Source organism: Oncorhynchus gorbuscha, linkage group LG15, assembly GCF_021184085.1.
Source record: "Oncorhynchus gorbuscha isolate QuinsamMale2020 ecotype Even-year linkage group LG15, OgorEven_v1.0, whole genome shotgun sequence".
NCBI classification, from domain to species: Eukaryota; Metazoa; Chordata; class Actinopteri; order Salmoniformes; family Salmonidae; genus Oncorhynchus; species Oncorhynchus gorbuscha.
In genome coordinates this window covers 65,719,461-65,735,884 of record NC_060187.1, presented here as the reverse complement: position 1 = coordinate 65,735,884, position 16,424 = coordinate 65,719,461, and the positions used below count along the sequence as shown (strand labels likewise).

General features: G+C 42.2%; 1 protein-coding gene across 1 annotated transcript; it reads left to right on the top strand.

Annotated features, from left to right (window-relative positions):
* The first annotated feature begins 1,004 nt into the window (after positions 1 to 1,004).
* LOC123997303 (ribosome biogenesis protein BMS1 homolog) lies at positions 1,005 to 15,608 on the top strand. The gene is made up of 8 exons (XM_046301446.1): positions 1,005 to 1,016; positions 1,327 to 1,420; positions 1,821 to 1,879; positions 6,414 to 6,536; positions 8,435 to 8,582; positions 10,812 to 10,988; positions 13,066 to 13,212; positions 14,089 to 15,608. The coding sequence occupies exons 1-8, from the start codon at positions 1,005 to 1,007 to the stop codon at positions 14,163 to 14,165; spliced, it is 837 nt and encodes a 278-aa protein (XP_046157402.1). The 3' UTR covers positions 14,166 to 15,608.
* The last annotated feature ends 816 nt before the right edge of the window (positions 15,609 to 16,424 follow it).

The following is a 16,424-nucleotide window of genomic DNA, read 5'->3' as shown; positions in this document are numbered from 1 at the left end:
GAGTGTTAATTCTGATTTTGACCCCCTCCTCTGTTCAGGGACACATTCCATTTCTGTTAGTCACATGTCTGTGGAACTTGTTCAGTTTATGAATCTTGTTATGTTCATGCAAATATTTACACATGTTAAGTTTGCTGAAAATTAATGCAGTTGACAGTGAGAGGACGTTTCTTTTTTTTCTGAGTTTATCACGGAGCTCTACGGAGAGTTCATTGGACGTCATGGTATAGCTTCTGCTCTGACATGCACTGTCAACTGTGGGACTTTTTATATAGACAGGTGTGGTTCTTTCTAAATCATGTCCAAACAATTCAATTGGCCACAGGTGGACTCCAAGTTGTAGTGATATCTCAAGTATGATCAAAGGATGCACCTGGGCTAAATTCAGGCAGAATTTGTTTGGGGGGATAAGTCAAGGGGTATGAATATTTTCTGAAACCACGGTGACTATCTTAGCTAGCTTCTTTACATCGATTTGATTCAGTCAAGACAGGCACTACCAGGTGGTATGATAGATGACAATCTACAAGTTTATCTAACAAGCGCCAGACTGTATAGCCACTCTCTCCCTCCCATGTAAAACTCACCGGCCCCTGCCCATCACACTGCTGCAATCAAGCGGCACCTAAGTCGTGCAGCAAGCCAGTTCCCAAGTTGAGACAATGTTTATTTTTTATTTTTTTAAGTGTACATGTATTTTGACCATTCGGATATCTGAAGAAATGTCATGATATTCGAATCAAGATAAAAATAAAAATACATCTCATCCCTAGAATAGGGTGCATTTCGGGCACATCCCTTGTTTCCAACTCTTTTATTTTTTATTTTATCTTCTGAATTTAAATGGAATTGACCCCAACCCTGCAATGGGTGATACAGTCCTTTTGAGAGCACTAAATGTAATGGAAGGTTATGTTTGTTGAATAGTAATGTAAATCCCCTCAGATTTTTGGGGGTCAGCTAAACTGCTTAACAGACTAGGCCTAAGTAATGGGCCAAGAACCATGCTTCGTCGTGTATCCTCAACTTGCCTATGTTCATCATTTGTCAGAAAGCAATATGATGCAACACATCCATCCCATTGTTGCCATTTGTATCTGTCCGATATAAATCAAGATCAAAACAAATGGCATTAAACAATTCCTCAAAACACCGAAAGTGATATTGAGACTAATTGATCATGAGTAATTCGTATAGAACTTTTCCAAGTGCCTCAAGGTGGTCTTTCTCTTGTCCCAGATGCGGTTAAAGAAACTTCGGTGGCACAACCGTATCCTGAAAACACGTGACCCTCTCATCCTGTCCCTGGGCTGACGTCGCTTCCAGACCATCCCCCTGTACCACATCGAGGACCACAACGGGCGCCACCGCCTGCTCAAGTACACACCGCAGCACATGCACTGTGGTGCCACCATCTGGGGTGAGAGCAGTAATGCGGCTGTAGTTTTAGTATATGTTAGTTATTTGATTCAGGTGGCACCTTTTTCCTCCATTGCAACTATTCATCAGAGGGCTGTATCACATAGCATGATCACTACATTAACTAGCTAAATTTAATGCACATTCAGATATAGCTCTTGATTATCTGGTTCCTTAAAGAAGACAAGTTGTAAAATGTTGATGGTGTCGATCTGGTTATACCATGCCTATAGAACTACATATCTCTATGAAGTCAGAAATATTAAGTTATTTCAGTAAACTTACTAAATGACATGCTCCCCTGGTCAGAATGACATGGATCCTAAATTAACTTACGTGTTAGAATATAGGTCAAATAATGAATAAAATATGAACCTTGTCCTTCTCTGCTGTGTTCCCAGGTCCCATCACACCTCAGGGCACTGGCTTCCTGGTTGTTCAGTCAGTCGCAGGAACTAAGGTAAGAATCACAGAGGCAGGCCACAAAGGAAATAATTACATGTAATCCTTTTACACTTGTGGGAATTGGGCTATATGTATAGTTTTAAATTGAAATGTTTCTTACAGCTGAAATATAATATGCATATTGCATAACCATGTTAGAAATTGAAAGGGAACAGGTTGGAGATTGTGGCATTTATTAGACCAAAGGTGAGGACAACAGTTATCTGACACAAGACTGAATCCCAACATTACATTGTTGATACTGTTAGGTTCTAAATAAACAGAGTAAAAAAATTAACGGACACTTAGTAAAGCTCAAACCTAGTTTATTCACCCACTGGGTCATACAGCTGCATAAAACAAATAACATTCACATCTCACTGGTATATAACCCTTTCTCTTATGCTGAGCCCCTCCTTACACATATGAACAGCCAATACACCTCTGTTGCTATCCAGAAGATTGGTGATAGGTTCTTCCTCACTTCATCTAACCTGACCTCCGCCCAAATTCCTCACTCCTCCCCAACTCACGGCTAACATGTTGACTCGTACCAGACCGTGGTTCTTCTCCTCCCGTAGGATCCCTGATGACTAACAATAACATATCCTGACAGAATGTAAACGTTCTACATTCCCCTCTCTCCTTGTGATACGGTTAAGGATATTTCTATTTTCAAGTTTAGAAGTCAGAACCCATCAATACTCTCTGCATGTTACATGTACTGTACTTTTTGCAGCATTTGTTGATAATGAAATCTGAAAATACTGCATACATTCAGAAACATAATAACCCAAATTTACCATGAATATTCTTATCAGCCACATACAGTGCATTCGAAAACTATTCAGACCCTTTGACTTTTTCCACATATTACTATGTAAAATGCCCATCAATCTACACACAATACCCCATAATGACAAAAGAAAAAGCTTTTTTAGACATTTTTAAAAAATACATGAAATGACACATTTACTTAAGTATTCAGACCCTTACCTCGGTACTTTGTTAAAGCGCCTTTAGCAGCGATTACAGCCTCAAGTCTTCTTGGGTATGACGCTACAAGCTTGGCACACCTGTATTTGGGGAGTTCTCTGCAGGTCCTCTCAAGCACTGTCAGGTTGGATGTGGAGCGTTGCTGCACAGCTATTTTCAGGTTTCTCCATAGATGTTCGATCGGGTTCAAGTCTGGGCTCTGGCTGGGCCACTCAAGAATATTCAGAGACTTGTACCAAAACCATTCCTGCATTGTATTGGCTGTGTGCTTAGGGTCGTTGTCCCGTTGGAAAGTGAACCTTCACCCCAGTCTGACGTCCTGAGCACTCTGGGGCAGGTTTTCATCAAGGATCTCTCTGTACTTTGCTCCATTAATCTTTTCCTCATTCCTGACTAGTCTTCCAGTCCCTGCCACTGAATAACATCCCCACAGCATGATGCTGCCACCACCATGCTTCACCTTGGGGATGGTGCCAGGTTTCCTCCAGACGTGACTCTTGGCATTCAGGCCAAAGAGTTGGTTTCATCAGACCAGAGAATCTTGTTTCTCATGGTCAGAGTCCAAACGGCTGTCATGTGCCTTTTACTAAGGAGTGGCCTGATTGGTGGAGTGCTGCAGAGATGGTTGTCCTTCTGTCAGAGTAACCATCGGGTTCACCGGTCCCGTCATCTCCCTGACCAAAGCCCTTCTCCCCCGATTGATCAGTTTGGCCAGGCGGCCAGCTCTAGGAAGAGTCTTGGTGGTTCCAAACTTCTTCCGTTTAAGAATGATGGAGGCCACTGTATTTTTTGGTACACTTCTCCAGATCTGTGCCTGGACACAATCCTGTGTCTGGGCTCTATGGTCCATTCCATCGACCTAATGGCTTGGTTTTTGCTCTGACATGCACTGTCAACTGTGGGACGTTATATAGACAGGTGTGTGCCTTTACAAATAATTTCCAATCAATTGAATTTACCACAGGTTGACTCCAATCAAGTTGGAGAAACATCTCAAGGATGATCAATGGAAACAGGATGCACGTGAACTCAATTTCGAGTCTCATAGCAAACGGTCTGAATACTTAAGGTATTGTTTTATTTTTATACATTTGCAAACATTTCTGATTACCTGTTCACTTTGTCATTATGGGTTAGTGTGTAGATTGAAAAATGTTTTATTTAATCAATTTTAGAATGAGGCTGTAATGTCACAAAATGTGGAAAAAGTCAAGGCGTCTGAATACACTGTTTAGTCAAAACAATGACGAGGTGTAACTGGTGTCTCCAAGTGTCTACACACCTCTCTGTAACTGCGTTCTTCGTTTGTCGAAAGAGAGTCGGACCGAAATGCAGCGTGGTTGTTACTCATGTTCTTTAATGAATGAATCGCGATACATGAAATAACTTATACAAATACAAAACAACACACGGAACGTGAAAACTAATTACAGCCTATCTGGTGAACACTACACAGACACAGGAACAATCACCCACGAAATACACAGTGAAACCCCGGCTACCTAAATATGGTTCCCCATCAGAGACAACAAGAATCACCTGACTCTGATTGAGAACCCCCTCAGACAGCCAAGCCTATACTAGACACACCCCTAATCAACCACAATCCCAATGCCTACAAAAACCCCAATATGACAATATAATAAACCCATGTCACACCCTGGCCTGAACAAATAATAAAGAAAACACAAAATACTAAGACCAAGGCGTGACACTCTCCAAAGTGTGCACAGTTCCTAAGTAATTTCAATGCACTTTCATTACTCAAGGAAAGAGCCTTAAACTATTAGGTGCTTTTTTGAGCTCTCCTTGCTGTGCTGTTGAGGAAGTGAAGTAAGCACACTTGTAGTTTTTTGTTTGGAACACAGTCTTGCATCCTAACCATCACACAATTACTGTTTACGCAATCCAAAAACGGTCCATTATAAATCCCAATCTGAGTCTGCTGAGCATCATTTGAAAGCTTATTCTATTGTCAAAATGACTAGCTCAGATACAATCTCAGTGTTAGGCTTTCACAAGAAACAGTCATTTTGGTGAGTATAATGGAGTTGGGTGCGTGTTCTGCTGCAAATTTTCTTCACAATACGACAAACAGGCTCATTCTATTCCAAACAACTCATGGTATTGATGCCTTGTCATTCTTGTAACTGTCCATCAAACATGGTGATCATTAACGTTGGTAATGTAAATTACATTAGTTTTATAATATGGGAATGTGGAGTGTGATTGGCTTGTATGACATCAGTGCATTACGGACCACAAAGGAATCCCTAGCCGTGATCTGCCCAACGATGCCTCTCTACAAGACAAACTCAATGCATTTTATACAGGCTTCAACAACACAGAGCCCTTCTCGAGGGCCCCTACTAATCCAGAGGACACATTAACTCAATCATCCCAGACACCCTGGACCCATTACAATTTGCATAGTTACAATTTGCATAGTGCCCCAACAGATCCACTGACAACGCAATGTCAATTGCACTCCATTTGGCTCTTTCCCACCTAGAAAAAAGGAATGCACACTATGTGAGGACATTGTTCATTGACTACAGCTCAGCGTTCAACATCATAGTGCCCTCCAAGCTCAGGACCTTGGAACTGAACACCCCCCTCTGCAACGAGGCGATGAGACAGCCTACAGGGAGGTGGTCAGAGACTTGTCCGTGTGAGACCAGGACATAAACCTCAACGTCAGCAAGACCAAGGATCTGATCGTGAACTTCAGGAAGGAGGGGTGAGTGCAGATCCACATTGACAAGTAAAGGGTCAAGAGCTCGGTATTCACATCACTGAGGACTTAACACCAGCACAGTCATAGAGAATGAACGGCATTGCCTCTTCTCCCTCAGGAGGCTGAAATTATCTTCTGGGAGGACATGCATGCCTGGCAGTGTCTGAGAAAGGCCTGAAAAATTGCCAAAGACTCCAATCACCCGAGACATGGACTGTTCTCCGTGCTCACGTCCGGCAGACAGTATCGGTGAATCAAGGCTCAGACCAACAGACTTAATAAACAGCTTCTATATCAGACTGTTAAATGGCTAAACTGCTTCACCCTGCTGTTCATTGATTGCCACTACCTTTTATCTATCTATTTTATCCTGCTACCGGTTACTATTACTCTTGTTTACATGTATATTACCATAAGTATTTATATATTCTTGCTACCAGTCACTTTTCAGCCCTGTTTACATGTACAGTGCCTTCAAAGTATTCACACTTTAACTTTTTCCACATTTTGTTGTTACAGCCTGAATTTAAAATTGATCAAATTTAGATTTGTCATACACATACACACAATACCCCACCAAAGATGGCTCAATACGTACTTACACGTATTACACCAAAGATGGCTCAATACGTACGTACACGTATTACACCAAAGATGGCTCAATACGTACGTACAAGTATTACACCAAAGATGGCTCAATACGTACGTACACGTATTACACCAAAGATGGCTCATTTGCATTTGTCCAGAGTAACCTACCGTACACAGTATGGGTTACTTCTAGTAGGATCTTTTTAAGTTTTCTGTTCTCTTACAGACCAGTTTCCGCATCGCAGCTACAGGAGTTGTCCTTGACTTGGACAAATCTGTGACCATAGTCAAAAAGCTCAAGCTGATTGGCTACCCATACAAGATCTACAAGAACACATCCTTCATCAAGGTAGGATGCACCTCATAGCACTACTGACACACCATAGTTCAGCTACAATATATTTACTTTGTGGTAGATATTTGTTATTCTGTTGTAGAACAGGATAACAGAAATAATCTAACACTATGCACCAACTGTGTGTAAGTAATGGTTTATGAATGTATTAATATCAAATTATTGGTTCACAGCAAAGCTGTGAAACCTATTGTTCTATGAATTCTTATTATATTTTTTTCCTTGACATGGTCAAATAAGTGGATTTTTTTCATCTAATTTGGCACACAGAAACTAGAGGCCATGAGTAACTTGGTCAAAATGAATGGCACGATTGACCTCCATCACACTGTTTGACCTAGAGACTTGAAACGGTTGTTGTCTTTCCTCAAGTTGAACAAATTTGCCTCAAGGTCCCATAAGGTCTGTCGGGATAGATATCCCTCCATCTTGGACATTTTGGAAAAACGTATTCTCAATAACCATGAATCCAAATAACACCAAATGATGTATGTATGCCCATGGTATCTCTTAACTTAGTTTGAGAAAAGCTAAGGGATTGGTTAAGAAATGGCTGGGTTATTGATCAATTAGGAAATACTTTAAACTTTTTATGGTCATTACCATGATGAACCATGTTTATTTTGGAATTTAATTTCCTTGTGTTTTTAATATCTCATTTAACAATGAAGATTTTTTATGATTAAGCATAGTTAAAAAAAGTTAATGGACTAAGTCAGATTCACTCCAAATGTGGTCTTTGGACCGATCACAATAGTCCCTAAAGAAAGATAAAATCATGTTGATGCATTCAAAGATGGCCACACTACACCAGTGGATGCATAATAGCACTAATATGCTAAAAAAAAAAACTTATTTTTTAAAATGTCATGAACCAGATTTTACGTGTCCATTTTAGCCACTGTAAATCCACTCCGCAGTGGCCTATCAATTTGAAACTTAATCGCTATCACGGACTTCCCTGAGATGAAACGCACTGTATTTGGTATTGATATCTCAAAAAACAAGGAAACTATTGACTTATTATTTGCATATGTATCGCTAATACTTAAATCCTCTGCAATCATCTTCTCCTCATGAACCATCAGATTCACTCCAGATTTTGTATTTCGACTCATTACATCAGTCTTCAATGGGTAATTGTTGTTGTTGTTTCTGCATTCATATGGCTGTACTGTACCAATAGACGCACGTTAGCACATATGCTAATGCTAAAAAATACTTTACAAATCTTCTTATGAACCAGAAATCAGATTGACTCCAGATTTGGTATATAGACGTGTTGGTTGTTTAGCAACAAAACTGACACATGCGCTGCTATGGGCTTAGATTGTCGACAACATGTAAACTATATTTCTTCTCCAATGTTTAGTCTCTCAAAAACATTGTTACAGTTGTTGGTTAGCTAGCTAGTCAATTTTAGCCATTTTAGTGTTGACTTGAAGTCAGTCTAAACACCTCAAAACAATACATGGTATCAAGAACAAGATTAAACTAGCTGAAACGAGTCACTTACGATTCCCCACATAGCAGTTTCTTGACATTGTTGGTAGCTATCTGGCCATCCAGAATCACAACTCAAGCTTCTGCCCCATTGATGTGTGCACATGGGTTAGCTGACAAAGTCACAAACTATCTAATGAATTTGAGAATGATTAGTTGCTGCACTCAAAGTCAACCACACTACATGGCCCTTATAGCCCTGGTGTGATAAGAACGGAACCGATGAACATGGGGCTATGAAATGTGGGGTGTGAACCTTATGTTTCTGTCCTTATAAGTTGTGTGAATATAAAGTCAGTTCAGCCCTACTACTCTGAGTATGAATGAGACTAAGGTCCACCCCCAAAAATCTGAAAAACGTGAGCTTTACACTTCTGTTTTGTTCCCAGGGGATGTTCAACACCGTGCTGGAGGTGGCGAAATTCGAAGGGGCTTCCATCCGAACTGTCAGTGGGGTCAGAGGTCAAATTAAGAAGGCCCTGTCAACGCCGGCGGGAGCCTACAGAGCCACGTTCGAAGACAGGCTGCTGATGAGTGGTGAGCAACTGGCGCAGTCTAGAGCATTTCATAGTCCCAAAAACAACCCGTAGCCCCCTCACCCTACCCTCTATGAGCTTGTGGAGATCTGAAGGCTTGGATAGGTGAAAGTAATATGGTGAAAATTCCAGTAGTGGTAGGATTTACTCAATTTGACAAATGTATGAATTGCCTGCAGCAGATTGTTCCTACTGTGTTGGTTGCACATGTAATGGAAACTTCTATGGACGTTACAGTAATTTGCACGGAATACTGCCTTTATATTCCTAGCTAGTACTTCTGGTTGTGTTTACACATTGCGTCCCTGTAATCCTGTTTCATGTTGTTCATTACTCTTGTGTGTAGATGTTTGTAGATATTGGTTACCTGTGCTCCTAGTATATGTTATTTAGTGCTGTCCCCGACTAAAAAAATATTGGAAGACCGAAAGTCGTCTCGTCTGTTCTTTTCACCAATCGATTGGTCAAAATTTGAAACCGTGTATTTTTCAATATATAGACACACTCTATATGCTTTTAATAACATCAACTATATATGCATTGAGCTTGTCTGATGCTTTAAACTCACTCTTTGATGAAATAAGAAGTAAGACACATGACTCGAGGGAGCCAGAGATCAAGATAACCAGAAGAACCTTAACCTGACCAGACCATCCTCCTCCCGCTCCTACTGGCTTTTACAGATTCTGCCATTATTCTCCCGAAGTTGCCGGTAATGGGCTGTATCAGGAGTTAGCAAACTTTCTCAAGTGGAATACAAATGTATCTTACCATTTCTACTGATCTGTATGCCAGCTATGGTTTTCATATGTACATTTTCGTGGAACAGTTTCATTTTATTTATAATAATGTCTTCGTATCTCTAAATCATTGTCATGTGGTTAATCAAAATTCTATCCAAATGAAAATGATTCACCTAAAAAGTAACTTCTGCCATTGACAATTATGTAAAAATAGCCTATAAAGCCAACAAATAAAAACTTTGCTGCCTGCAGGTAGAAAATAATCCTGTTAAAAATAAATATCCTATAAATCACGCGTGGCCTTTCTGCAACGAATTTGAAACATTGTATTAAGTTAGGTCCGGCCTGAAGCGCCTTGCAATTTTGTATAAAATATTCTGGGCACGGTTGCCATGTCTAGACTTGACAGTTCATGCAGCTTTAGTATTCTGATCATAGAGTTCTGTTCACGGAATTCTGTACGCGTGCATCTACCACCTACATTTAAACGTGTCCGGATTCCCTATTCCCGCGCTATATTCACACCGGCAAAATATGGTAGCACAACAACTGATGGCAGTAGATAACTATTGTAGCTAGCTGGCTAGTATTTGAGGCCAGCAAACACGTTACTCACACACTAGGAACGTATTTACTCCAACGTTATAATGAAAAGGTGCCTCGGTCCCAGAACAGAAGTATTCTTGAGACTGTACCCACTGTATGAGCTTTCTGTAGCCTGATTGCATCCAGACTGAGTAGAAATTTACATTTACATTTAAGTCATTTAGCAGACGCTCTTATCCAGAGAAATCTGCACACAATGCAGCCTGACCTCCTTCTGAAGTGGTCAGTTTGATCTAAACACAATCGGACCAAAAAGCAACTTTTGTGCATCTAGACCAGTCTTTTCAATGTGGTCTTTTGTATTCTGATAGCAGAAGTCAAATGTACGTGTCAAGTGTAGACACGACCAGAGTTTCCCGCGCCAGTGAGCTCAGCACAGGAATTGTCATTCTCAGTGGATGTAAAAACAGACTTTGTTTGAGGTGAACAAAACATTACTTTGAGACGCTCCACAGCTCATTAGTGGTGGTGCGTTAAGCCAATCAGAAATACTAACAGATCCCCAAATGGGTACATTTATGTCAACAAGCCAATACGCCTACATCTATGTGTAATCAGGTACGCATCCTTAATCAACATTGACAGGAGCGCTCCAAACAAAAGACAATGACTAAATTGTCAAAACTCATAAATGGAATGAAATAAACCAAAACTTGTTTCTCAAGTGTAGCAAAGGTTGTGCCCTCTGCAAACAGTGTTCACTCTGACAATGATTAGTCTCGGCTTCCGCAATGGATTAGTTCACTGAGAAATATATCTATATTTGCTACTGTTCGACTAAAACAAATCTGTCGCTCAACCGCCTATCGGCCAAACAATCGACCAGTCGAATAATTGGGGTCAGCCATAATGTTAATAATTACTCTTGTTCATGTGTGTAGACATTGTGTTCCTGCGCTCCTGGTACCCGGTGTCAGTCCCTCAGCTCTACAACACCGTGACCTCCCTGCTGATGCCAGCGGGCCAGAAGGACAGTTGGTCGGGCATGAGGACGGTGGGGCCAGCTGAAACACGACCTGGGGGTCCGCAACAAGCCCAACACAGACTCACTGTACAAGGTAAGGCCAGACCGACGAGGTGGCAGCCAGAATACGTAGAGAAAAAAGGAATGTCCGCTCACTGTTTTGCTGCTCCCAAACATGACCCTAAGTCTAAACCTAACCATAACCCTAGCCAACAGTTACATATCAACAGATAGTTTAACCATCTGTAGATGAACGATAGGGGACTATCCAAATAGTGTAACCTGATCTTTTGATGAAGCTCAATTGATTAAATATGAAGGCAGTTAGACTATCAACCATTTGTTCACAAAAGGGGTGTTTTTATTAGGTATTTGGGGTGAATAACGTAAGACATTTGGTAAGTTAAAATGGCGCATAGCAAAACATAACACCACACAAATCCATTTATGGGTACATTTCCTACTTCCTGCCAATCCGAGAACTCAGATGGAATGTGTGCAGTGCATTAACACCCGGGACCAGAGCTATACTATATCACTAGCTCTGGTCCAGGGCGTTAGTGCACTGCACACATATCAGTCTGCACATTAGCTCTGGTCCAGGATGTAGTGTGCTGCACGCATATCATCTGAGCCACTACGTATCGTAGTGGCCGACATTGGGAAAGTATTCAGGATTAATTTAGTTTTTTAACACCTTTTGGATACAATGTTAATTTCCTACTTGTAGTGATTTTTCACCGAAAATGTACAACCAAGCAACCACTGTTGCTTGTGCTTTTAGCTTCCACCTTAATATATTGGCTACGCTAGCTAGCTGACTACTTCCCTCGCCGTAGGGTTAAAGGATCTGTGGGAAAGCTGTGCTGGGCAGGCGGGGGCGAAGGACACTGTCACGGTGTTGTGAAACACCTGCTTGCCATGAGTGCTCTCCCCACTAGACTATCACGCGGTGACATCCAGATGGTTACCAATATAGTTATTTCTCATCGGAATAAAAAAAAACTTGTTCGCTAACATCAGAAACACTGTGATACAGCTGCCCAGTGGGAGGCACCTCGATACAACACCGGTCATCACTGGTCATTTGGCACAGGCTTGTTGTTGTGCATCCCAAGGCATGTCACTGTGACATCCATCGTGACCAATATTACAAGTTTATTTCTCGCTCGCCCATTAGAATAAACATATCTCTTTAACTAGCGCCCAGGATTTAATGTCTGTTTGATGTTTACAACATCCGCAGAGTACGACCCTGCCTCACACAGGAAGCGGCGCAGGTCCTAATCCAGGCACTTGTCATCTCCCGTCTGGATTACTGCAACTCGCTGTTGGCTGGGCTCCCTGCCTGTGCCATTAAACCCCTACAACTCATCCAGAACGCCGCAGCCCGTCTAGTGTTCAACCTTCCCAAGTTCTCTCACGTCACCCCGCTCCTCCGCTCTCTCCACTGGCTTCCAGTTGAAGCTCGCATCCGCTACAAGACCATGGTGCTTGCCTACGGAGCTGTGAGGGGAACGGCACCTCAGTACCTCCAGGCTCTGATCAGGCCCTACACCCAAATAAGGGCACTGCGTTCATCCACCTCTGGCCTGCTCGCCTCCCTACCACTGAGGAAGTACAGTTCCCGCTCAGCTCAGTCAAAACTGTTCGCTGCTCTGGCTCCCCAATGGTGGAACAAACTCCCTCACGACGCCAGGACAGCGGAGTCAATCACCACCTTCCGGAGACACCTGAAACCCCACCTCTTTAAGGAATACCTAGGATAGGATAAAGTAATCCTTCTCACCCCCCTCCCCCCTTAAAATATTTAGATGCACTATTGTAAAGTGGTTGTTCCACTGGATGTCATAAGGTGAATGCACCAATTTGTAAGTCGCTCTGGATAAGAGCGTCTGCTAAATGACTTAAATGTAAATGTAAATGTTTGACATATGTGAAACCGAAGGCAACTTTCCACACTGCGTGGACAGTAAAGTTTCTAATTTCACCACCTGTGCTGTTGGTGGCGTTTACACTCCATCTTCTCTGGCACCATTTGACATCCGTCCTCAGCTCCAATGTCTCACAGCGTCTGTAGTATGAAAAGGTATCTGCTGAAGCAAGACTATTGGTCTGATTGGATTCTGAACCTCAGACCTAATCCTTGACCCTTTCTCCCCTCTTGGCAGCCGGTGGTGCGAGCGCAGCGCCACTTCAACAAGCTGCACATCCCCCGGGAGCTGCAGAAGGTATTGCCCTTCAAGAGCAAGCCCAAACAGGACCAGCCCAAGGACCTCCAGAGGCCCGCTGTCATACGGGAGCCCCACGAGAGGAAGGTAAGGGTCTCCTTAAGGAAACGATAATGAAAAATCCCATTGGATTCTGGGATGTTTGTCAGATTTACTAATTCTCTTTATCTCTGATGTACTAATATGCTGTGAAAGCGAAAAACATAAATCACCACCTTAGTTTATCAGAAACCGGACTGGCCGAGATGCAGACTTTTGTTCTAGCCCAGCACTAACACATTTGATTCAACAAATGTTGGTCTAGATGATCTAAATCTGTGTAAAAGCTGGGCTGTAACAAAAACCTACACACTGTCGCCACCCCATAATATGTGGTGGGCACACACACACACCAATAACGGTATATATGAATGGACAAAGCCATTGATCACAGGATGCCATTCATTCCTATGTGAAGACTCCATAGCACATTGAAGCCAAATTTAAGTCGGTTAGGTTACAGTGCTGCTCCCTCATTGAGTAACTCCAGTTGAAGGACGACCCAGGTACTGCAGGCTGCCATTAGCAACTAATTTCTTCTGTGTGAAATTTTAAAATAGTTTCAAAGAGATACAACTGGTGTATTAAAGTAATTATTGGTACCATGATTGTCTTAGAATTTGATTTTTTACAGTAAGATGGACCATGAAGACTACCATTTTTTTCTGCCAACAATGCCTGCAGTACCGCGATCAGCCTCGAACATTTGTGGCGTCAATGACTGCCCCTGACACACACACACACACACACACACACACACACACACACACACACACACACACACACACACACACACACACACACACACACACACACACACACACACACACACACACACACACACACACACACACACACACACACACACACACAGGAATGACACTGCATTTGAAATCTGAGCACGTGCTCTCTCTTGTCCACCAGGTGGCGGCGCTGCTCAACGCGCTGAGCACGGTGCACAACTACAAGAGCAAGAAAGTGCACACAGTGCAGCACGCTAAGCACAAGGACTTCCTGCGGCAGCGGAGCAAGGCGGAGGAGGACAAGCTCAAGAGGCAGAAAGAGGCGAAGAAGAAGCTTTACCGTATGATGGGCCAGAAGGAGAAGAAGAGTCAGAGGTCCAGTCTCAAAGGGGCGCCGCAGGATGACTGATTTTAAATCAATATGCCTCTTAAAGACCAGTGTAATAACTTTTTGGCCTACCAATGTATTGGAATAACCCTGTTTAAGCATAATCTGTTGTGCTGCAGTGGAGTAGGGGGAAATTAGTGATATTTTGGCAATTAAACTTATTGTTTACTTCCCTAGTCAGAGAAACTCATTCATGGATACCATTTCTATGTCTCTGCATACAGTATGAAGAAAGGATTAGGGAAGCTGATCCTAGATCTGTACCTAGGCAAGTCTTCACCCAGAGCGTTATAGCGCTATAGAGCCCCACAGCGGAGGTGTCATAATACCCTAGTGGTCTAACAGGGTAATGGTAATCGTTTTTCCACCATTCATTTTCCCATAAGGAATTTTAGAAACACTTAAAATAAGGGCTGTGTTTTGTGTAGGCTTAACCTGGTCGACGTTTTGATATCATACAAGGTGATTTATCAATATATTCGGCTCTATATACTCTGATTCTAAAATGCTAATTAGACCTCATGCAAGACTAAAAATCCCTGCAAGATCCTGCACGTCATCTCTAGCTGACATCTTTGCTAACAGGTATTGTGTCAATTTAAAACTTGCACAAGACAGCTCACAGAAGTGTCAATTGTGAAGACATGTATTCATTACTAAATGTAGCTAACATTAGATAGTTAATCCAGAGATTCTTACTTTTGCCACTGTTCGGCAGTCTCGTTCAGATCATCGTGGCATTTAGTTCTTTATGATGGCCACATTAGTGTTTCAATTCTAATATATTGATAAATTCTAATATATTGATGAAAGCCACCATGTCCTAGACTTGATAGATTTACATGGTTATCAAAATATCACTCCAGGATAAACCTACATGAAACACGGCCGTTATTATTTTCTAAAACCCCTATGGGGGAAAATGAATTGGTCGAAAAGCGATTGGAACCATTTCCTTGTTTGACCGCTAGGTTTTCTGGGTATGAAGACTCAACCTAGGGTACTTTAAAGTCAGATACAAAAGAGTCCTCTGTCTCTATGGCCTGTTGTCATACATCTGCCCTCTCATTGGCTAGAATGGTCCCATCTGATCTCACCTCCTCCCACCTGCCTTCCATCTTTGAGAACATGTATTTTCATTGTTAGTGGTCACTCGTATATAGATTAACACAGGCTAAGGAGATCTTACACGTTTTTGTTCTGAGATAGTCAGTTAACATGACCTTAATGAATGCCTTTTGTGCTTGTTGTGATTACATGAATGCTTCAAAGTTCAAAAAGTGACGTTAGCTAATGAACATATTCTCATAGAATAAAATGTGTAAAATCGAAGCCTGTGTTTACGGTATAATTTTTCACTGTTTATCTAAAAAATATATATATACACTGCTCAAAAAAATAAAGGGAACACTAAAATAACACATCTTAGATCTGAATGAATGAAATATTCTTGTTAAATACTTTTTTCTTTACATAGTTGAATGTGCTGACAACAAAATCACACAAATTATCAATGGAAATCCATTTTATCAACCCATGGAGGTCTGGATTTGGAGTCACACTCAAAATTAAAGTGGAAAACCACAATACAGGCTGATCCAACTTTGATGTAATGTCCTTAAAACAAGTCAAAATGAGGCTCAGTAGTGTGTGTGTCCTCCATGTGCCTGTATGACCTCCCTACAACGCCTGGGCATGCTCCTGATGAGGTGGCGGATGGTCTCCTGAGGGATCTCCTCCCAGACCTGGACTAAAGCATCCGCCAACTCCTGGACAGTCTGTGGTGCAACGTGGCGTTGGTGGATGGAGCGAGACATGATGTCCCAGATGTGCTCAATTGGATTCAGGTCTGGGGAACGGGTGGGCCAGTCCATAGCATCAATGCCTTCCTCTTGCAGGAACTGCTGACACACTCCAGCCACATGAGGTCTAGCATTGTCTTGCATTAGGAGGAACCCAGGGCCAACCGCACCAGCATATGGTCTCACAAGGGGTTTGAGGATCTCATCTCGGTACCTAATGGCAGTCAGGCTACCTCTGGTGAGCACATGGAGGGCTGTGCGGCCCCCCAAATAAATGCCACCCCACACCATGACTGACCCACCGTCAAACCGGTCATGCTGGAGGAT

What these genes read in the sequence shown, in the direction of transcription:
- LOC123997303 (XM_046301446.1), top strand. An exon ending in CTGTGGTGCCACCATCTGGG is followed by an intron (nt 1,421 to 1,820) that starts GTGAGAGCAGTA and finishes CTGTGTTCCCAG; the next exon opens with GTCCCATCACACCTCAGGGC. An exon ending in AGTCAGTCGCAGGAACTAAG is followed by an intron (nt 1,880 to 6,413) that starts GTAAGAATCACA and finishes GTTCTCTTACAG; the next exon opens with ACCAGTTTCCGCATCGCAGC.